This window comes from Aulostomus chinensis, chromosome 18 (assembly GCF_037954235.1).
Source record: "Aulostomus chinensis isolate RoL2024-O1b breed Wild chromosome 18, RoL_Achi_v1.0, whole genome shotgun sequence".
In the NCBI taxonomy this organism is placed as follows: Eukaryota; Metazoa; Chordata; class Actinopteri; order Syngnathiformes; family Aulostomidae; genus Aulostomus; species Aulostomus chinensis.
In genome coordinates, this window is record NC_141337.1 from 25,275,291 (window position 1) to 25,297,939 (window position 22,649).

A 22,649-nucleotide genomic window follows, 5' to 3' on the forward strand; every position below is an offset into this window, starting at 1 on the left:
ATCAGGATGCATTTGCTGTGTACTGTTGGTCTCTTTCTGACCCTCCTCCATCTGTCCACTTCTGTGCTGCTTGGAGCCTTCAACATCAAGTCATTTGGGGACAAGAAAACCTCTAATGTTACCCTGATGAACATCATCAGCAAGGTCAGAAACTTTTCAGCAACAAGTGTCTTTTTTCACCAAAAAACACAAATTTAAGTATCTATATCTTAAGTATGAACTCAAAATATTTTATAGGGTGTTAACTCAATTAAAAGGTTTTGCATGGTTGGGAACCAATGACATAAAATTGCACATTTCAGTTGGACCAAGGTAGTTCCTGATTACAAGTAACACAATTTTGTCTGAATACTCTTTTGTTAAGAGTAAACTTTTCCAACATATTCAACATATGTTGAATTTCCCCTTTGTGGACTAATATAGGAATATGTAATATGTTATTTCAATACAGCAATTCATAAAAGACAGTTAAAAAGCAAGAGTGACAAAACTGAAAAAATTGAGATGAAGACTTTTTCTGTCAGTCTCATTAGGGTTGTGTGAAATTTAAGTTTTGGACATTTAGTTCTAGACTATAAGTTTGTATACATTAGTTTTTCTAGATCTGATCTAAGTTATATTTTGCTGTCTTTTCTCGAGTGGTTTGCAGACTGTTTCTCCTTGTGTCTTAGTTTGCTCTTGTCATTTCCTGTTTTATTTTGTAGCAATTCCTTCCAGAATCTTCATTTGTGTTACAGATTTTCTGTCTTTTCCATTTACTGCCCCTTTTCAGTGAATAACCTGTGTCTTGACAGTTTGTTGGTCCTTGTCAGCCACACCACTGTTCCTTGAGTCTCTTACCAAATTAGCTCTCTCCCTCCCCATGTCCTGTGGTGTGATGAGTGGAGTAAATATTTGAGTTTGGTTGTCTGAATCAGTCTTTGCCAGATTCCATGTCACTAAACTTGCTATCCAGCCTATCTGCCTCCAAGTTTAGTTTCTTGTTTTTAGTTTGCCAGATGTTGCTTTGTTCATTTCTATTGTTAATAACATCAAATTATCATCAAGTCCTGCTCTGCTGGTGTTTTGTTTTTTTTGTTTTTTTAGTTATAGTCCCTGCTGGCTGTGATTTTTCTTTTTTCATAAAGTAACAGATAAAATAATGTAGGACCATCTCAAAATCTTTCTTTCCCAAACAAGATAACCCCAATTACATCAGCAGGATTATTTTCTGATTTTAGAAAAATATTCAAATATTACATTATTTAGATATTTACTCCTTACAACTGGTAAACTGACTTTAATGTCTCAAATTATGGGTTTTGCCCTTTTTAATACCTGGGATAAAAACAGCTTTTTATTTCAAATGGGTTGGAATCTAGCTCAGCAACAATTCACTCTTGGAAAAATAACTTTTTCTTATGTGTTGTACTCTGCAGTTGTGGGTATAATATGTTTAAGCAGAAGAAACAGTTAATTTGGATTGTAAAAATATCATTACCTTGTTTGAAGTTGCTGTGAGAAAAAAAGAGTTTTGATACCAGTGATCAAGAACTGTCTGGAAGAATGTGGTTTTGGAAAGTCTTGAGGAATATTCTGCTGTGAACCATTATCAGAAAACGACTTTGATGTCTCAAGGTGCTAGTCTCTGGTTGATGTCAAGCATTGGGCAGTGTTTGAAAAGCTGGACTCCTCACCATGATTGGTAGGTGAGAGTGTCTCCCTCAAGGAAGTCATCTTCCATCTAAACTGTTTTTGTTTTAGACGGAAGATGAGATTGTTGGTGGCTGGGTACCAGTTACCAGTGGTCTCGCTGATGACTTTGTTCTGGTTCATTGGGAGGCCAACCTGCAATAAATATTCCAACTGTTCTTGAGAGTAAAATTCTGCATGGGGCACGACAGGATTCATCTTGTACATTCAACTCATTTACAAGCATCCTGGAGGAACAAGCGTTTAGTGATCAGGCATCGTACATGATACTTGAACTTTTTTCTGTTGACTGGGCTTACACATTTCAAAGTACATGAAGAGGGACCTGATGCCACAACAATGACAATATATGAAGCTTTTTGTTTTATGTCTGTTTCAGATTGTCCACCGCTATGACATCTTACTGATCCAGGAAGTCAGAGACAGTGATCTATCAGCAACCAAAAAACTCATGGAGCATGTCAACAAGTAAGGCTACCAACAATTTCAATACAATGTTATAAAAACCCAAAATATGCTTCCAAAAAGTTTGTATTTGGAAAGCTCACAATCAGATAGATACAATGACACCTATAGTTCCCCTCTTTTTCTTTGTGTGTGTGTGTGTGTGTGTGTGTGTGTCTTTTTTTTCAGAGTCAGTCCTCAGTTTAGCTACAAGCACATCATCAGTGAGCCTCTGGGTCGTAGTTCGTACAAGGAGAGATATCTCTTCCTCTACAGGTACTCCCACCACATCAGAACCACAGTATCTTGTATGGAACTCCTCTGGGCCTGTGAGCTTTGAATCAATATTTTGCAATATTTTAAAATAATCACAAATAGCCATTAATTTAATTTAAAGCTAATGGCAAATAACACGCAAAACTCCCCAAAACTCTCAAGTACATTGTCTGATATAAGCCACATCTCCTTTATCTAGCTGTTGGTTCAGTAATCAACAAACACTTGATCAAAGCTAAAAAACATACTATAACACCCTGGTTTAGTATCACTGTGATGGACCGCAATTGAGTTGGTTCAAATTGAGTTGGTTATACAACCAAAATCACAGAAAAAGTATTATCTTTCCTGACTTACCAGTGTAATATGGTCATTGTGAAATGAAGTGAGTATTTGTCTATGTTCTACTTTAGTATTAAGAGCAATATTAAGAACATGGTCCCTCTGTTCCATTAATGACCATATTACACTGGTTCATTTCACAATGAAGTGACTAAGTAAATAAGATTGACCTAGTTTTTTAAAGCACCTTTCTGGGTACTCAAAACTCTTCACAATATTGCCTCATTCACACACTCACACACACACAAACACGCTCACACAGTGTTGGTGGGTGGAGGCCACTATTCAAGGTGCTCGTATCTTGCTTATCATTGCAATATGCAATGTAAGAGGTAACACCAAGGACATCTGGGCAAACAAAAGGAAACGCAGAGGTAATAGCAGCAACAAAGAAAATTTGGGAGATACAATTAAATGAAAACATAATTCATGAACTGTTACAACTTCATGAGGATTCTGTTGCATTATCTGCACTTCACCTGGCTTCACCTCGAGCACGATGGGAGGCGTGTGTGGGAAAATGATAAGTAGACATAGCTGGGGCAGAGAGCAAGGACACTCGTTGGCCTGATTAGTCTGATGTCCTCCATGTGCCAGAGAAGTTCTCTTTTTAAATCAATCCAAAAAAAACTAAACAATTGTAGATAAAGCAACAAAAGGAACAAAAGAAATTCCTCATCAATTCTGAAGAATCCTCAAAACAAATATGGTGCTGAAACCCAGGATCAGAGGAGTAAGAAGATAGAAGGATGGGTATGGGCGGCATGGCTCAGGGGTAGAGAGGCTGTCTAGTAACCGAAGGGTTGCTGGTTTGATCCTCGACCCCGGTGACCATATCGAAGTGTCCTTGAGCAAGATACTGAACCTGTAATTGCTCCTGATGAGTAGGTTGGCGCCTTGCATGGTAGCTTCCACCCTCAGTGTGTGAGTGTGTGTGTGAACGGGTGAATGAGATGACACTGTAAAGGGCTTTGAGTGCCGCTAAGGTAGAAAAGCGCTATATAAAATTGAATCTATTAATTGAGTCAAAATGGAGACAAACAAAAACATGGCAAAGACTTTGGGAAGGAAGAAGAAAAAAAGGGTAGTACTTTGTGGTTCAGTCACAAAGTTATTAAGAAAGATCAATGAAAGTCTGGCAACTGAAGAACCTCCATTGAAAGAAACCGTGGAGGAATATTGGGATGTGCTTGTGGAAAAGGAGAACTTATTGGAGGAACTGGACAGAGAGATTTAAGTTGGAATTGATGAAGATGATCTGGGAGAGAAAACTGAATCTGTGATGAATTATGTTAGCAGAGTGTTTTATGTTAAACGTAGGACACACATTACACACGACCAAGTTGTATCATGCTGAGTGAACACCCGCACGCACGGGCTCACCTGTTTTATTGGTTAGGGACACAGCATACCTGTGGGCAATTCCCCGATTAGGGTCACGTGACGTATGACGTCAGAATGAACAAAATGGGGTATTATAATAAAACAAAAAAAATCACAACATATTTAACAACCAAAATGAAATGAGAGCACATCTCAACAAATTATCATGATGCTATGGGGATACTGAAAATGAGAATGAGGAGGCTGTTGAACAATCAGATTTCAAACGATGCAGCCAGTAAAGGAAGCTCTCTCAGCAGTAGATATGGTGGAGTGAAACTCCCACAACCACTGACCTATTTAATGATATCAGTTCCAGGTAGACTTTTTGGAGTAGGTATTCACAATAATCCAGAGTTAAGCAAACCAGATAAATTTAACTATTAAGTCTTATCTGAGTGGTGGAGCTGCAAATGTAATTGCAGGGTACCATTGACAGATGCAAATTATGACAGTAAAGTCAAATTACAGACCATCAGATTTGGCTGAAAAGACTGGGTGATTTATGTTCATAAACAGAAGTTATTCAGTTTGAATCAAGTAAAAAAGTCTTACAACACAGCTACCATGTAAAAACTTTATGAGTGTGAAATTCAAATAAGAAGTCTAACTTCCATGGAAGAAGTGTCCAATGCATACAGCACATTATGTCTCATTTTCATGCAAATGATCGTCTAGGACATCACCTTGTCCTTCAGTCAAATGAGGGCTGAAGATGAGATACTGAATACAAACTAGCTGGTGTAGTTCTGAGAAAGAAGTGGATAATCGTATGCGGACTGCTAATCTGACCAGAACTGACTTTGCTCAAAAGGAAAGAGAAAAATGAGAGACAAAACTGGAAGACTACATCTGTTCACCTTTTCTGTGTTGCTCAAAGACACAGTGGGTGGAACCGAAGATCTCAAATTTGGACTCATCAGACCAAAGCATAGATTTCCATTGGTCTAATGTCCATTCCTTGAGATCTTGGCCCAAACAAATCTCTTCTGTGTTTTGCTTTTTCTTAGTAGTGTTTTTTTTTAGCAGCTATTTGACCATAAAGGCCTGATTTGCGTAGTGTCCTCTGAACAGTTGTGTTTCATTATGTTCTGTCTGTGGATATTGCGACTATACATATTGGATGGTAAAAGCAGTCTTGCTTACTTGTTCTTTATTACATGAACAGACATATCAGCATTGTCAACTCTCAGCTCCAACATAACTGCCCTGGTATGCGAGCCCGATGTCACATTTCAATCAGTCCCAAGTACAACAGTACTTAAATAATCAATCCTATTGTGACATCTTCCTTTTTCTTTTTTGAAGGTAGTCCCTTTCCCTGAATGTAAGTATTCTTGTGCAACAAATACTTGTTACAGATGTTCTCTCCCAACATATACAGTACATACAAAAACAAAACTCAAATTCACACCATGAAGTGTGCCTAACTTAATAATTCCATTTATAAACATCAATTAACCAACAGTTCAAAACATTAGTTTCAAACAAGTGCATTTAAACTACACATTTTCATTCCTCTCTCTTTTTTTAATGCCTATACACTAATCACTGAGTATAGTCCTTCGGGTAGCAAGGTCTGACAACTTGTCGACCTGACCTGGTAGTGACCTTGCCTTGGTTCTCTGCTGGGCCGCCTGGCGGTATGGTCTCCTCTGTCACTGGTGGTGTGGGCATGTTTGGTGGGATGTGATTGTGTCTGAGGTGGTGACGATTTCTTCTCAGAGCACCTCCTGACTTTAACCTCAACCTTTCACCTCATAACATCTGTGGCTCAACTGTTTGATCACCTTTGCTGCTCTCAAACCCTTGTGTGTATGAGCGAGCCATACTCTTACACTGTCCCCTCTTTTCAGTGTCCAAATCTTTTGCTGTGTGGTTTTAGTACTTTTCCTGTCTCTGTCTGTTGTGTTTCAGTCTCTGATCATTGTTTGTTACCTCTGGCTCCAGCAGAATGTCTCTTGTATGAAGTAGGGTTCTGGTCCTGGCTTGATGTGTTATGATGATCCAGCATAGCCAAGTACGGATCCTCTCTTGTCACTGCAGCCTTCAGCAGCAGGCGCTTGGCTGTCTTTACTGCTGACTCTGCCTTCCCATAACTCTGTTGGTATCCTGGCAACGATGTCCTGTGTTCAAAGCTCTACCTCTGGCTGAAGTGCTGAAACTCTTGTTATACATACTGGGGTCCGTTATTCGCAATAACAACATCAGAAATTCCCATCGGGCAAAGTGAGCCTTGAAGTTTTTGATCACTACGTTGGTCTTAGTGGCAGATAGACAGTCAACCACCCAAAAGTTGGAATAGTAATTTACAGTTAGAGATGAAAATTTTAATCTCCTCATTCATCACATGCCAGTATACGCATTTCCTCGCTTGCATCAGACATCCTACTCCCAGGTGAGAGGAGTGGATCCTGTGAGTAATGTCAATCCTGAATGTGTCAGGTATCGCGGCTCTGGGTGGTAGTGCCTGATGTCAGTTGGTAAGGCCTTTATTGTCTTCGGCTACCCTGACAGTATTCTGTTTGCCACACTCTGTAACTTTGTGTCATCTTGTGTTGCAGCTCTGATGGCACTCAGCCTCTCTGCCGAGATGGGCAGGTAGCTGACCATGTTCACCACTGTCTCACTGTCTCCTTTAGTGCTCTCTCAGCGTTACTCAGTGTGTCTGCAAATAACATATCCCTGCCTGGAACGTAGATCACACTAATATACTGCTGCGGCCTGAATAGAAGTCTCTGCAGTCTCTTCGGTGCCCTAAGCAATGGTTTGCTATGTATATTCTCTAGAGGCTTGTGGTTATTTTTTACTGTGACCGCTGTACCGTAAGTATACTGATGGAACTTTTCCATCCCAAACAATATGGCCTAGCCCTTTTCCGTTGGTGTGAGTGCCGTACTAGCAAATGCTACCGTTTACCTTTCTGTGTCAGGGAGGTCCCCAGTCCAGTGTCTGATGCATCACACTTAAGTGTCAAGTCCTCTTCCTTGTTGTAGGACTGTAAGATTAGTGTTTCGTCTATTTTGTCTTTTAGCCTTTGAAATGCTTCTTCTTGGTTTTCCGTCCATTCTCACATGTTCTCCTTGGGCATGAGTTGTCTCAGAAGCTCACAGTCATCTGACAGGTGGTCATAGAACTTAGACAGGTTGTTGACCATCCCAACCACTCTCTGTACCCCTTTTATGTCTGTTGGTCTTGGCATCTATCTGATGGTGTGTACATTGTCTGGGTCAATTCTCAGTCCCTCAGCTGTAAGCAGATGACCTATGTAGGGTACCTCTTTTTTCAGAGCATGAACTTGTCCACGTTCAGTTTGATGTTGCGCTCTCTACATCTGGTTCGAAAGTGTCTTGAGTTTTTCATCAAAGTCCCTTTCTGCCAGCGACTGAATGGGGTTACAAATGTGGTGAGGTAGCTTGACACTTCTTCTCGCTTGACATACCAGAAGCCTTATTTTACGTTACAGACTGTGAATACTTTTGCCTTAGACATCTTCAGCAGGATGTCCTTTATAGTTGGGAATGGATATCCACTGGTGTGACGATCTCTCTTCTTTCTAGATCTTTGAGTTCTTCTTGTAGAGGTGTTGTGCGCTGAAGAGTGAATTGGTCAAAAATAATGATAATTGATAATTATGGATAGAATTATTGATTATTAAATAAATTACTAATTAATATTAAATATTAATTATTCGGGGCACCACCCTGATGAGTTCAGGAAAACTAAAATACGACCAAACTTGTAAAAGTTATCAGTCTCGAACAGAGTTTATCTACTAAACAGTCTATATTCTGTAACATTAACTACCTAGGAACAGCTCTGATGTTGAAGGATGAGATCCGAGCACTGGCTATTGCTTAGACACGTGACCACAAGTTTGTACACAAAAGACACTACGACTTCTCTTTTATAATAAAAATGTATTTATTAACACGGTGCATCAATCAATCAGCAACACGTTGGTATAACGGTTATCTAAACAAAAGACACAAGTGATAATATGTGTGTGAGTGTGTGTGAACGTGTGAGTGAGGGAGTGTGTGTGTGTGTATATGGAAGAGAGACCTTGTCTTGTTGTTTTTCTCTCCAGGGAGCAGATTGTGTCAGTGGTTAAAAACTACACGTATGATGATGGCTGCGAGCCCTGTGGGACAGACACCTTCAGCCGAGAACCCTTTGTTGTTATGTTCTCCTCCAATTACACTGGTAAGATATTCACTTTAACACTTTAAAATTACTTCAAATGATGTCTGAATTGAATAATTTCCATGTAATTCATGTCTGACATTAAAAAACTCTTAAACTCCTTCTCATTCATCCCCCCCCCCCCCCCCCCCCCCCATCTGTAGCTGTGAGGAACTTTGTTCTGATCCCCCAACACACCTCCCCAGACTACGCTGTGCAGGAAGTGAATGCACTCTACGATGTGGTGGCTGATGTCCGTGCCCGCTGGAATAGCAAAGTGAACACTCACTTTAACTCTACAAAACACTACCTCTGAACTTTTATTATTTATTTAGCCTTGATTTAACCAGGAAGTACCACAAGTTGAAAAAAACAATGTGACTAAAAGGAAAATTTACAATTGCATTTCCAATGTCTGACATATCAACAAATAATTTCTGAGAATTTCATGTTTCTGTCATGCTTGAATTCATGCCCCTACAGGGCAAAGGGAAGGCTAGTTCCTTACACCACAACGTATATGTGTGTGTGTGTGTGTTTGTGAGGTAAGCCCCCTTTATTTCCTTCCCCTTTTCCCTCTTTCCTTCCTTCTCCCCCCACTTTTCTCTTTTCTTGTCCCTCCCTCTTTTCTTTTCCTCCTTTTTGTTTCTATCACAAATCGCTACAAAAATAATCAACAAAAAAATAAAACAAGATATCATACAAAAATAAATAAGGTGGTGCAGTAATCATAAAAACTGCTTGTAAAAGAGAGAAAGAAAGAAAGAAAGAAAGAAAGCAAGAAAGAAAGAAAAAGAAAGTGTGATAAAGATGCGTATATATATGGCATGAGGGGGTTGAGGCTGTGATGGTAGAACGGAAGGAGGGCTCCCAGGATGGATCAACTCATACCCTGCAGGGTAACCTGCATGGGGTGGAACAAGCATATATGAGCACAGGGGCCCAGGACCTAGGGGGTGGGGGGAATGGAGTGGGGACTGGGAAACCCAAAATTATATTAACTATTGATATTTCATTTCTTTGCTTTTGTCGATTTTCTGCTACTTGTATTTCCCCTTTTTTATTTTTTAATACATTAAATCAGCAGTGATAAGCAGTGTTAGTGGGCGGTGCTCTGGGCAGCCCCCATCCATGCAAGAGGGAAGCTGCCAGTGTCACATATCCCACTGGGTGATGCAATGGGTGGGGTCTGGGGGCTTCACTGCCCTCACTGCCTTCACTGCCCTCACTGCACTGAATTGAGATACATTTTTTTTTATTCTTACATGATTAGAGTTGTTATTTGGGTTTGCCGGCCTCCGACACATCACCCACCAGGCGATGGATCACGCACCCATATCCCAACATGTGTGTACCAGGTTTTGAATGGGTGTGTATGTGAAAACCGGCTCCGGGCCGTCTGGCTGAGCTGCCTCATGGGTGTTGGGGGGTGCTGGGACACTGTTTAGTGTGTGTTTTTAGTGCTGCTAATGTTTTGCTCTGCCGAGCAAACATAATAGGGTCTGCGCCTGAAGTACCTTCAGGCTCAGGCCCTAATTATTGGGTTGCCTGTGTGTGCTGAGAGAGTGAGCATTAGCGGGATGGAGAGAGCGTAAAATTCTACAATTCTATAATTCTACAATTTCATTTAGCAGACGCTTTTGTCCAAAGCGACGTACAACACAAGCGTAAAAAATGTGGAAAGGTTGAGAGATTATGGGGAGTTTTATGGTTTTATGATGATGGATGCAGTTTGGAAGAGCAGGTTGTCTTTATCTATGAAAAGTCAACTCAATTTGTCAAGTCAATTTTATTTGTGAAGTGCCAAATCACGACAAAAGTTATCTCATGACACTTTACAAGTAGAGCCACACTCCAATGAATTTACACCAACAATAAGCAAGCACAAAATAGTTGACAGGATTACAGAACAGTTGATGTAAAGTTTGTCCATTGTTACGACTGCTCTCTTACCTTCCATCATCATCTGCTTGCAGATGGGGAAGAGCTGTTTAAGTGTGTGACTGATTTCTGGTGGGTATTGATTGTTGAGTCCATAGTCCATCCCTTAGAGTTGTCTGCCTTGCTGTTGGACCAGTTCTGTTTGAAGCGTTCAAATTTTGCTATGATGGGATCGTGACGTGTTGGTGTGTTTTTGTCCTAAACGGTGAACATGGTGAAAGGTGATGTTGTTGACTGTGTCCATAGGAAGTTTTAGCTGTTTGACCATATAATCCTTGATTGCTTTGTCTGGTTTGTCTGTGGTTCAGGAATGCCTGTAAAGATGAGATTGTTCCTCATGCTGCGTGACTTCAAGTCCAGGATAGTTTCTTTCATGAGCTGATTATCTGCTATGACTGTGGTGAGTTGAACGGAAAAGAAAATTGGGTTGAGATGGTTGTAGAGGTCTGTTGAAGTGACTTACTTTCTTGTGTGAGTGTGTCTATTTGTTGTGTGTTGGCCTAGAATATTATTCTAGGCCGAGACAGAGGTGTTGGAATTCTTTGTGGAGAACTTCAATAAGTGCTGTTCTGCCATCCAGTTCAGTGAGTTTATTGTCCATGGATATGATCATTTCTCTCAGCTCAGTGCAGCAGTTGTGTCGGTGAAGAGAAGACCGATGAAGCTGGGGAAGGTGTCAGGTGTGCATGTTTTTTGGCTTCCTGTGAACATCGCATGGTGCACAGTCAGTTATAACAGGCAAGGCAAGGCAAGGCAATTTTATTTGTATAGCCCGTTTTCACAAACAGTTTGTCTCAAAGGGCTTCACATGGCATCATAACAACATCCTCTGCCCTTAGACCCTCACATCGACTGAGGAAAAACTCCATAGAAAACCCTTTTAACAGGGAAAAATCTGAGAAACCTCAGGGTGAGCAACAGAGGAGGGATCCCTCACCCAGGACGGACAGACGTGCAGTAGATGTTGTTACAGACAAGAAAACAGTTTACAATACAAAATGTGGGAAACACGGAAATGTTAATAACAGCTGAAGAAGGAAGCTTCTGGTAGGGGAGGCAGGGAGAGCAAGCCAGCTTGATGGGGGACTGGATGGCAGACTTGTTCATGGAAGGGGAGCGCAGGCCGGTGTAACAGTAGGGAATAAGGGGGGGGGGGGGGCGATGCAGGCGGCGGTTGGGGCTCCGGTGGATCTGTGGAAACACAGAGAGACTGCGAGACACCAAGGCCAAACTACAAAGTGCAACAAGTAAAATGTGCAGGGAGGAGAGGAGGAGAGAGGGGGAGAGGAGAGGAGAGGAGGGAAGGGCTCAATGTAACCTGATGTGTCCCCCAGCAGTCTAAGCCTATAGCAGCATAGCTATCAATGGTTCAGAGCTACCTGAACCAGTCCTAACTGAAGGCTCTGTCATAGAGGAAGGTCTTAAGCCTGGACTTAAACGTAGTTAAAGTGTCTGCCTCTCTGACCCATGGAGAGAGCTGGTTCCACAGTAAAGGAGCCCGGTAACTAAAAGCTCTACCTCCCAGTCTGTTTGTATTGATACTGGGAGTCACTAAAAGACCTGCATTCTGGGAGCGGAGTGCTCTGGTCGGACAGTAGGGACTAATGAGCTCTTTCAAATAGGATGGAGCTTTATCATTGAGAGCCTTATAAGTTAGCAGAAGGACTTTGAAGTCGATTCTAGATCCTACAGGAAGCCAGTGGAGAGAAGCTAAAGTGGGAGAGATGTGTTCTCTCTTCTTAACTCCCGTCAAAACCCTCGCTGCAGCGTTCTGGACCAGCTGGAGACTCTTTAGAGAGTATTTAGGACATCCTGACAAGAGAGAGTTGCAGTAGTCCAGCCGAGAAGTGATAAATGCATGCACCAGTTTTTCAGCATCACTCTGGGAAAGGATATTCCTAATCTTAGCGATACTTCGAAGATGGAAGAAGGCGGTCCTAGTCACATGCTTTATGTGGGAGCTGAAGGAAAGGTCCTGGTCAAAAATGACCCCAAGGTTCCTTGCAGTTGTACTCGAAGTTAGGGTGATGCCATCTAGAGTAGAGATCCGATTCAAGAGTGTGTCCCTGTGGTGTTTAGGTCCAAAAATGATTACCTCAGTTTTATCTGAATTGAGCATTAAGAAGTTAGAAGACATCCAGGATTTAATGTCTTTCAGGCAGTCTTGCAGATGAGTAAACTGGCTTGTGTCGTCTGGCTCCATCGACAAGTAAAGTTGTGTGTCATCTGCATAACAGTGGAAGTTGATCGAGTGCTTCCGGATTATGTCACCTAATGGGAGCATGTAAAGAGTGAAGAGAATCGGTCCTAAAACTGAACCCTGTGGTACACCATATGTAACTCTGCTATACTCCGAATGGTCATTATTAACATTAACAAACTGAAACCTGTCAGATAAGTAGGACTTAAACCATTTTAGGGCAGTTCCTTTAATCCCAATGTCATGGTCTAGTCTCTGTAGCAGGATGCTGTGGTCGATGGTGTCAAATGCAGCACTGAGGTCCAAAAGGACAAGCACAGAGACAAGACCTCTGTCTGAAGCTATAAGAAGATCATTCGAGACTCTGACCAGTGCTGTTTCAGTGCTATGGTGTTCCCTGAATCCAGACTGGAAGGCTTCAAAGAGCTCGTTGCTGTGCAGATGTTCATGTAACTGCTCCAGGACAACCTTCTCAAGGATCTTGGAGATGTAGGGGAGGTTGGATATTGGCCTATAGTTGGCTAACACATCTGGGTCGAGAGAAGGTTTTTTAAGTAAAGGGTTGATGACAGCCACCTTAAAGGCCTGTGGCACATAACCTGTGACTAAGGAAAGATTAATTTGATTTAATATAGAAGTGTTGACTAGAGGGAAGGCATCCTTAAGGAGGCTTGTCGGGATGGGATCCAGCAGACAAGTGGCTGACTTGGAGGAACCGACTGCAGAAGTTAATTCTGACAGGTCAATGGGGGCGAAGCTGTCCAAGTATGCACCAAGTCTGGGAGGTGCTTCTATGGGGACTGTAGTCTGTCCTCCATTACTGGCAATCTTCGTTCTAATATTCACAATCTTTTCAGTAAAGAAAGAAAGGAAGTTGTTACTGCTGAGAGTTGGGGGGATGCATGGCTCAACAGCACTATGGTTCTTGGTGAGCCTGCCCACGGTGCTGAAGAGGAACCTGGGGTTTTTCTTATTCTTTTCTATCAGGGACGAGTAGTAAGCGCTTCTGGCATTACGGAGTTCTTTTTTATATATTAATAAACTCTCCTTCCAGGCTTGGTGGACTTCCTCGTGCTGGCTGGAATGGAATAACAGCCATTGATGTAGTCCTCAGATTTTCCAGATCTGAGTTATAAGCCGGTTTATGATATGAGAAAAAATTAAAAATGAAAGATGAAAGATGAAGGTGGAAAAGGAAAAAGTTGTCGCTCTTGTTTTTGGGTGTCTAGCAGCAGGCTGCCATGTTGGATTACAGGTCACACCCCTTGTCACATGTCACATGTCCATCAATCTTCTGATATAACTTTTCTCGGCATAGATTTTATTGAATATATGAGAGTCAGAGTGAGCCTGCACTTGAAAACTATTGAATATTGTATCTATGAAAGCAGTCATACCATATTTCCTGTAGGGTTATGAGACTAATAAGACAATTTTTTTCTATTTTATCATGTTATCAGGTTCAGTTATATCACTAATATGAGAATTACTTTCAATGTTATTTTAGGCCTCAAGTACATTTTGGCTTTGACAGTGCAGCTATTTTATGAATCTAAAACACTAAAACAACACATAGATTTCTGATTGCTGTCCGTGGCCAAAAAAGTGCTGTGAGCAGGCAGACAACAGGTAGGAACAGACAGGAGTAGGGCAATAAACACAAACCTGATTATTCTGGGGGTCATCTTGTGATAGAAGAATTATTAACTTTTGATCTCAAGAAAACAAGATTAATTATTTCAACATAATGTCAAAATTAGCTTGTGGAATTACATTCCTATCAATAACAATGTTAAGCCAACATAATAATTCAAGTTTGAGTGGAAGTTACACAGTGAGGTAATTGAGTAAATACCAGCTTGGATTTATAACACACTAAGTTACTTCCAGTCAGCATTTCATTGTGGATGTGATGGTTTGGAATTCTAGCAGGTCAAATAGCAAACTGATACTAATGAATAAACATTGCAGGATATCATGCTGCTGGGTGATTTCAACGCAGACTGCAACTATGTATTGGGCTCGGAGTGGAACCAGATCCGCCTCTTCACAGACAAGACTTTCAACTGGCTGATCACCAATGATGTTGACACCACTGTGACACACACAAATTGTGCTTACGACAGGTACACACACACACATACATACACACACCTGCACACAAAACAGCTCCTTAATGGCATCCCTCTGTATTTTCAGGATTGTGGTAACAGCTGACATGATGAAAACGGTGGAGAATGACAGTGCTAAGGTGTACGACTTCATGCTTGATTTGAAGCTCACCTACAATCTGGTACAATGCTTTAACTTGTATACAGTCAACCTAACATAAGCTGACAGTGTTGCTTTTTAGCTTGTTGTTAATACTTTAATTAACACACTGGTGTTCTTACATGGTGTGATATTTTAATTTGATTATGCCTATACTGCATATAAAGCAATCTGCCTCCTTCCTTGAAAGCATACCTTATCAAGTTTAAAGCCTTTGCAGATTACACTTGTGTTGAACTGTGTTCAACAGCAACTGCTATGAATCCCCTTTTTCATCTTAAGGGACTTCAATCAATTCTATTATAAACTGGAACTTTCACTTCCAGGTTTCAAACAGTTTTTCAAATGTGAGATGAGAGAGGATAGAAAACTAGACAAATGTTATGTTCGTGTGAGCAATGCTTATGTGAGAAGAGCCAAGCCCCCTCTGTCAAATTCAAACCATAACACAGTACCCTCATCCCCACATGCACAACTTCTAAAATGTAGCAAATGACAAACAAATGATTGACATCTCTACCAAATGGAGTATCTTTGATGGGATAGATGTGGACAGTGCTATTCAGACAGGGTCACTGATTACATTCAATTTTTTACATTCAAAAATGTGACACCTTTGAGAAAATTAACAACAAAGCATACATAACTAAAGAGATTACTTAGTAGCCTCAAGAAAAGGCATTGAAGAACTTGGACGGAGCAGATTTGAAAACTGTAAGATCACATTTAGAGAAGCAAGAGACAAAGAGATAACTGGGCAGAGGTTCACTGCAATGAATTCTAAAAATGCGGGACACAAAGACTTGAACTGTTTCTCTACCAGAAGGTAGAGCTACCACAACTTTCTCAAGAGGAAAAGGATTTGAATGCTCCCATAACAGAAGCTGATGTTAGAACTACACTTAAGGGTTTGAAAGCTGTGAAGTCACCTGGTATAGATGGCTTCCTAGAGTGTTACTGTCACACATTTTTCAATACCCACGATAAGGGAAAAAAAAAAAAGGATCTTTTACATCAGAAAATAGCCAAATGCACCCTGGCAGGACTGCATCTATTCTTCACTCCTATGATGCAATTCACCTTTCGCATAAGCCCCCTCACCTGCTCTGTTACACATAGCAGTGATTTCTATAGATAGCAGTGTCACTTCCTCCAACATCAGAGGTTCTAAATTCTGACAGAACACTAATGCTACTAAAGCCAGTATCGGTCGGAGGTGCTTGTTTTAGTCAAGTAACTTTTATAAAAGTTACCGATAGTCAAAACATTGTGCCTGGGGCACATGCAATATTAAACACATTACCCAAAGAGATTGAGAGGAGATGTAAAATTTATTCTTTCCCCCCAAACCCTGCAGAGGTGTAGACTGAACAGGTTCAGGACTATGATGGTGCTGGTAGTAAGGGGTGACTCGGCAGGTGGAGAGTAACCTGAAGATCATTCTGACATCATTCTTGTTTCATCAAGGTGAGGTACCTCTGCAGCAGAGCTTTGTATCTCTTGACTTTTTCATTGGAACTTAACCCCGGCTCGCAGAGTAAAGCTCTCATTCATCCAAATCATCTTTGGCCGTATGTCTGATGGAAGACTCGGCAGGTGGGGTCAGTCTTTTGAGCTCACGAGACGAAAAACTTTTTCTGAACCTCTGATTAACTTCGCAATGTTCTGTCGAGCAGTGGCATGGCTGCTGACAGCAGAGGAGGAATAAATCCTCCCATCTTTTTCTTCAGAATTTGATGTTTACATTTTAAACTGGTTCTCTTATTGGCCAACAGTCTGATTATCCTTTTGATGTTTCAGCTGTTTGTATTGAGAAGTATGTAGGGGGATGTCACCCCGGACACGGGTATGGTAGCGTGAGACCCAGACATTAAACCATTGATGGCAAAACACGACAGAGTTGCATAAGTTGTAACAATATTTATTTCCCCAGTTGTGATACACAAATGTAATAAAGCAGCTATATAAGAAGGGACCAGAGGTCTGTAATAAAAATCATCAAAACTAAACAACGAGCTCAAAACAAAAGCACAATAACTCATACAAATTAATTTAGCAAAATATTTAATGATAAAACATGTACAGTCTATGTTTTAGCAGTATACTTTCAAGAATAAGTCAAATATGCATATTTTGTGTTTTAGCAGTCAATACTTTCAACAAGAATAAGTCAATGCGCATATCAACCATGGTTTACTCTTAGCTTAATCAATAGAAAGAACATCATAACTTGGAAACAACAGAACTTTTGAGAAACAATAGTCACCTCTGGACCTCTGGACCTCAGCAATGAGCACCTCACCCCAGCAGAGTTAACGGCACACTGCCTTGTAAGCCCACTCTCACCCCTTATATACTCTCATGGCCCCTCCCACCAGACAGACCAAAGACCAGTTAAGGGGAGTTGTATTGTTTTCCCAAATTGTTCTGTGTACCTTAACATACAGCAAAGAAACACCATGTCCTTCAGTGACCATATATATATCTGCTACTTTGCAATAAACAAATGTCCAGTGTCCTTCATTGACCAAACCCATTAACATGTCCATGTACTTTTCGAGTTCCCCTGTCTCCGGACAGGGAATGGTTCGCCCCAATTTGGGCGTAGCCTTCGACGCCTACTTAAAGGCTCCAGCCCCACCCTGAATCTTTTAGGATCCAGTTCAGAGCCCTGGTGAGGGAGAAGGTTGTGATTTGTTTGATGCATGGTTTTGTTGAATAAATGTCCTTTAATGTTGCTGGTTGTTTCCGGGTTTGTCCATGTTATCCCACCAAACAATTGTGCACTTATTGAGGTGGGTTAGGGACAAACAGTGACAGTGGGGTCTAGACTGTCACAGGGGATGTTCCCCTTTAAAAGATTTAAAGCTATCTTACACAGTGCCTGGAAAGTCAGGGGAGCCATGGGCGATGATGTCCCTACGTTTCTGAGGCGATGCTCGGTACAGTTTGCAGTAAGGTGTTCCTTTTTTATATGCTATGACATGGTAACCTACTTGGTTTTAGGCAGGTAGATGACGGGCCACTGGTCAGGAAGTAAACTGTTCGTCACTCTGTATTATTCTGGACAGGAAGATGTGAGGTCAAGGATTAAATACTTAGTAGGTGTCTCTGGTGGCATCTTTGAAACTTTCCAAGAAAAATGCTTTTTGTGAGGGGAGATTTTGATGAGCCAGAATATTCATCTGTAATTTGTCTCTGGGATTTTTAAACACCACCATGTAATTGCTGTTTAAACTGATAGTACAGCTGTATTCACTCTGATGAAATACATTCTGAGTCAATGTGATGACTGACATATATTTATGATATTGTGTGACAATTTTAACCACCTCAGCATGATCAGAGGCTTGAAAAATAACATTGTCCAGGACAACCAGGGTATCCTCAAAATTGTCAGAAACATCAGGCAGCCCTTCCACAAATTTAATCTTTTTATTCATTTTCTGCAGCTCAGCATACATGGGCTGAAAAGAACATAAATCCATACAATATTCTCAGGTAAAGTATTCATCACATGTTCATAGTTTTCCAGTAAAGATTTTACAAAGTGAGTTTTACCGCAGCTGCTCGGTCCAATTGCCTCTTGGCAGGATTTACCATGATATTTACTGGGTCTAACCAGATGCCATGATGTCTGTCATACTCGTCAGTGTATTTTTTTTTTCATAAACTCATCACCTGCTGCGTTGGTAGGGTCACCTGCTTTCCTTTAAGGAAGGTGTGTATGTAACTGACAAAGACACTGCTGCTATGCTGCACAAAGAGTCCCACCCCTATGATTTTACCCACCCTGTACCCAAGATCGAAGGCTTTGTTTAATTCGATGGTCACCCAAACCCCATCAGACGTCTGGCCTTTTCATTGTGAGTGCAGGAACCATTCTGATGATTGATTTCAGCACATGTGCGGCAGAGGGTAAACACTAAGGCGGATACACCATGGCTTGAATCAGCCCAAAATACTCCTGGAATTGTCAGAATCCTCACAGATGGTCTTGGAGTGATGAACAGGATAAGAGCAGTTGGTGTTGATGTACAGGTGAAAGGAGGTGATGTCTACATAATGTACACTTTCGTCAGATGGTGTACTGTAGAATAAACTCAAGGCCGTAGGGAGAGTTGGTCAGAGGACAGATTTCCACAGACTGATAGCACAGTGAGCATCCATGAAAAGAGTAGCCCTGGAACTCCCAGACCAATTTCTCAACATATCTATCCGCATAACTATTTACAAAGTACGGACCTATTTCCCTTTCCCCTCCTGTTTTTAAAGCATGCTGGATACAGACTTTTTCAGAATATGCTTCCCACTCCAACCACTGGATGAATGCATTTGAGTATATTTTGGATCGATGTCTATGGTTGTTGGGCGAAGGTAGGGCTGGAGTGTTTTCTTTTAGAAAATTTGTGAGAAACACTTTGATGCATGCCGAGGCAATGTTAATGCAGCTAAAGGGGACAACGCACGTTTCATTGATAAACTGGTCTCTGAATTTCACGCATTCCCTCAGAATATCATAGTTTTGTCAGTAGTACAGGGCCTCTTTCTCAAAGTCAAAGCTGCCTCAAGAGACCTCTGTATTTGTCGTGAAACTCTTTCTGCTCTTCAAAGGACATGTGTTCTACGCCATAATTGGAGGGAGACGGGTAAGGACCTAAGCACTTTAATCACTCCTACGAGCTGAATAGGTGAGGAAAATGACCCTTGGATTTGTCCTCAAAACCTCATGCCTTGGGTAGCTTGGTAGCGCAGAGACGCATGGTGAGGAAAGATAGGGTGTCGATGAACCTTAACTGGAAATCTAATTCTGTGAAGCTGATAATTTTACTTTCTTGCATGATGATAGAGGACATCATACCCTCTCACACCAGGTTACTGAGGATAAAGTAATACACTGCAACTTAATGATTCAGTATCTATTCAAATCTGCCTGTCACTAACGGTGACTTATGTTTGATCGCTCTAGCCTGCCAGATGTTGCAACTCTCTACCATGCTCCTGGGCTTTGCTATCTTTTAAATGGGGATGGGTGAGATGAGCCAAATTTACAGGGAAGCAGAATCTGTTTTTGATTTTTACTGTATGCAGAGGAGCTAACATCTATCTTCTAAAAATCTGTTGACTTAAACACCATCCCCACCCACTGGAAGAAATCAATAATCATGCCAGTCCCCCCAAAAAATTCAAAGGTGAATTTAGACCTGTTGCACTTACATCCATAATCATGAAATGTTTATAGAGCACAATAGTGACATTTCTTAAAGATGATGTTGGCATATTTTGAGATCCGTTTCAGTTTGCTTTAAAGCAGAGGCATGGTAGATACTATTTATAGTGTAGTGGAAGTTTCCTGGAGTACTCAGGAGTCATCAGATGTCTTAACCAGAAGTATTATTTTCATGCAAAATACACACTGAGACCTAGCCAGGATCAATACTAATGTCACATAAGCATGTCACCACCAAATCTAAAAACGGCCCCCCTTTCATCTCAACATGACACTATCAACAAAACGACAACTTTGAGCATTTATTGTAATGATTGCATTACTGGATTGAGTTATTACAAGAGTAACAGTCATGTAGTAATCCAGCCCTGCACTCTCACTACGTTTTTTTTAGGTTTCCACATTGGTATCCCTATCAAAACACCTTGCAATTGGTACACTATTTTGATAAGACTCTTTATCAGTCACCTGTCTTAAGTGCAGCACACAAAAAATATTTGCATGTTGATTAGGCACCTAGCCGCAGCAGATGTGTCTTTCTGTGTGAACTGTTTGGTTTGTACAACAAAGTACTGTAAGTGAATAGATGTTGTATTTTATCTTATGTCTACTATGCGACACAGTCCAAAACAAATTTCCCCACATGGAAAATAAAGTACATCTTATCCAAGAACAGTCAAAACTAATAAAAATAAGCAGAACCACCACACTGATAACAATCCTGTGGTGATACTGGTCAAATGAACTCTTCACTTGGCTGACTGAAATAGTGACAGAGAAACAATGTTGTCTTTTTCCTCACAGGCATTGGCTGTCAGTGACCATTTCCCAGTGGAGGTGAAGCTGCTGAGCCAAGCTCCTACTGCTTGAACATCCCACAGGCTAAAGCAGATTGATTCTCTCATGAATTACAAGACTCAAATAAAACATTTGCCATCATTTTGCCAATTATTTCCTCATATCACTTAATTTTAGAAAGACAGAAACACAGTCATTATCTGGAGAGTTGGGCTATTATGAGAACAACACAAAACACTCATTTTTCAAAAAATCCAAAGTTTTCTCAATGTGACCTAAAGATGAAAATATTTCAATAATGTATTCATCAATTTATTCCAAAATTAATTCAAAGAAACAATGTATAGACAAGAGGTCTGAGCTGAGAGGCATATGGTGAGATACCACTTTGTGACTCGCCAGCTAAAACTTGCTCTGAAAAATGACTATCTAATGATATCTAAGGAATTGTAAGTAGACATGGCAAACTTGTCAAACCATGGCTTCCACAGTGGATAGATGTGCATGGTAAGTAAAAGGCATTAAGTTTGGCATTTAAAGGGGTTTGGACGGTGTTTGCCCTCCTGTTAGAACAAGGAGTATTTTTGTTACATTGCTACTTACACAACGCCTATCTAACTGTACACTGCAATGCACAAAACATTCTGCTCCCGGTGCAGATTTTGACATTTTTGACACTTTCTGACAGAAGTGTGACCATCATTTGTAAATCAATACCTGAAAGCATTTGTCTCAATCACATAACTTACAACAGTCATTAATAAGGACTTAACAGGCAAAGATCAGCATTACAACTCATAAACCCCCCTCCAAAAAAAACCTTACATTTTAGCATTAGCTATAACACTACCCTAGCTAGAGCTCGTAGATCAAATGTAATCAAGACCATTGGATAGCATGCATGCATGCATGCATGCATGCACGCACGCACACACACACACGCACGCACGCACAACCTGAATGGTTAGGTAGAGAGAAAAATCTAGACCAGTAGAACTGTGCACCACTCCAAAATTTGTATAGTGTATCAGGTGCAGGAAGTTACACACAAAGTGCCTAATATTTGTTGCTAAATCATAGCTGTCAATCCTGGGTGTCAGTTTATCTAATGTTGTGGATCACAGTATTATTGCGATTCACTGACGAAAATCAATATGAAGAGAAGCTGTGAGCTGTATCTGAGGATCTTTGTCCAGCCGACGACTCTCAAGGCAGAGGTCATTTCTTGTATTTCCACGTCCCAACTAACCCTTTCTCTTCTTGAGCATCTCTAGATACATGTGGAGGGACTTCTGAATAGAGTCTTTGGTAATGAAACTGACAAAGTTTTGAATGTCAGCCTCTCTGCTAGATGTGAGCTTGTCAATGGTAGGCTTCCTCATCATGGACTTGGTGATCTGTCTGGCATGGTCTGTAATAGAGCATATCAACAGTAAACATGGGTGAAGGTGAGAAATATAGAATTTTTGTTTTTAACTGGTGTCCATGTTGCACAGTGGTGAAGCTTGTGTTAGCATTATCATGTTTAATATAAAGAGCTATGATTAAGTCTGTCATTATAACTCTTACAAATAGAACATAATTAAAAAGTCTTCAACCATTCAGTCTTTTTACATATTTAGACTAGAACAGAAATTTATGATCCAAAAAAAAAATTCTGTACTACAAAGGGGCTGAGAGTTGTAGAAAATTTGCACAACTATAGTAATGGTAAAATTACTGTAACATCTAATAAATTTAATAGATGTTTGAATGTAAAAAACAGACTTAAATTTCTTATTTATCAGTAAAACATACATATACATTTGTTTTCACCCACTGCACACCCACATTCTTTTTTTACCTATCCTTCTATAAATTTATGGGTTCCATGTTGGATACCTGAAC

The 22,649-nt window shown here is 40.7% G+C and overlaps 2 protein-coding genes across 2 annotated transcripts in view; one reads left to right on the top strand and one right to left on the bottom strand.

Annotated features, from left to right (window-relative positions):
• Positions 1 to 20,834, top strand: dnase1 (deoxyribonuclease I). The gene is made up of 8 exons (XM_086186137.1): positions 1 to 144; positions 2,072 to 2,160; positions 2,326 to 2,412; positions 8,228 to 8,343; positions 8,487 to 8,599; positions 14,435 to 14,589; positions 14,663 to 14,756; positions 20,769 to 20,834. The coding sequence occupies exons 1-8, from the start codon at positions 7 to 9 to the stop codon at positions 20,832 to 20,834; spliced, it is 858 nt and encodes a 285-aa protein (XP_086042263.1). The 5' UTR covers positions 1 to 6.
• Positions 16,814 to 22,649, bottom strand: part of eci1 (enoyl-CoA delta isomerase 1) — a 19,227-nt gene continuing 13,391 nt past the window's right edge. The window contains exon 7 of the mRNA XM_086184338.1: positions 16,814 to 22,173. Coding sequence (XP_086040464.1) covers positions 22,007 to 22,173 — 167 coding nt within the window. The 3' untranslated portion in view covers positions 16,814 to 22,006. The remainder of the gene's footprint in view (positions 22,174 to 22,649) is intronic.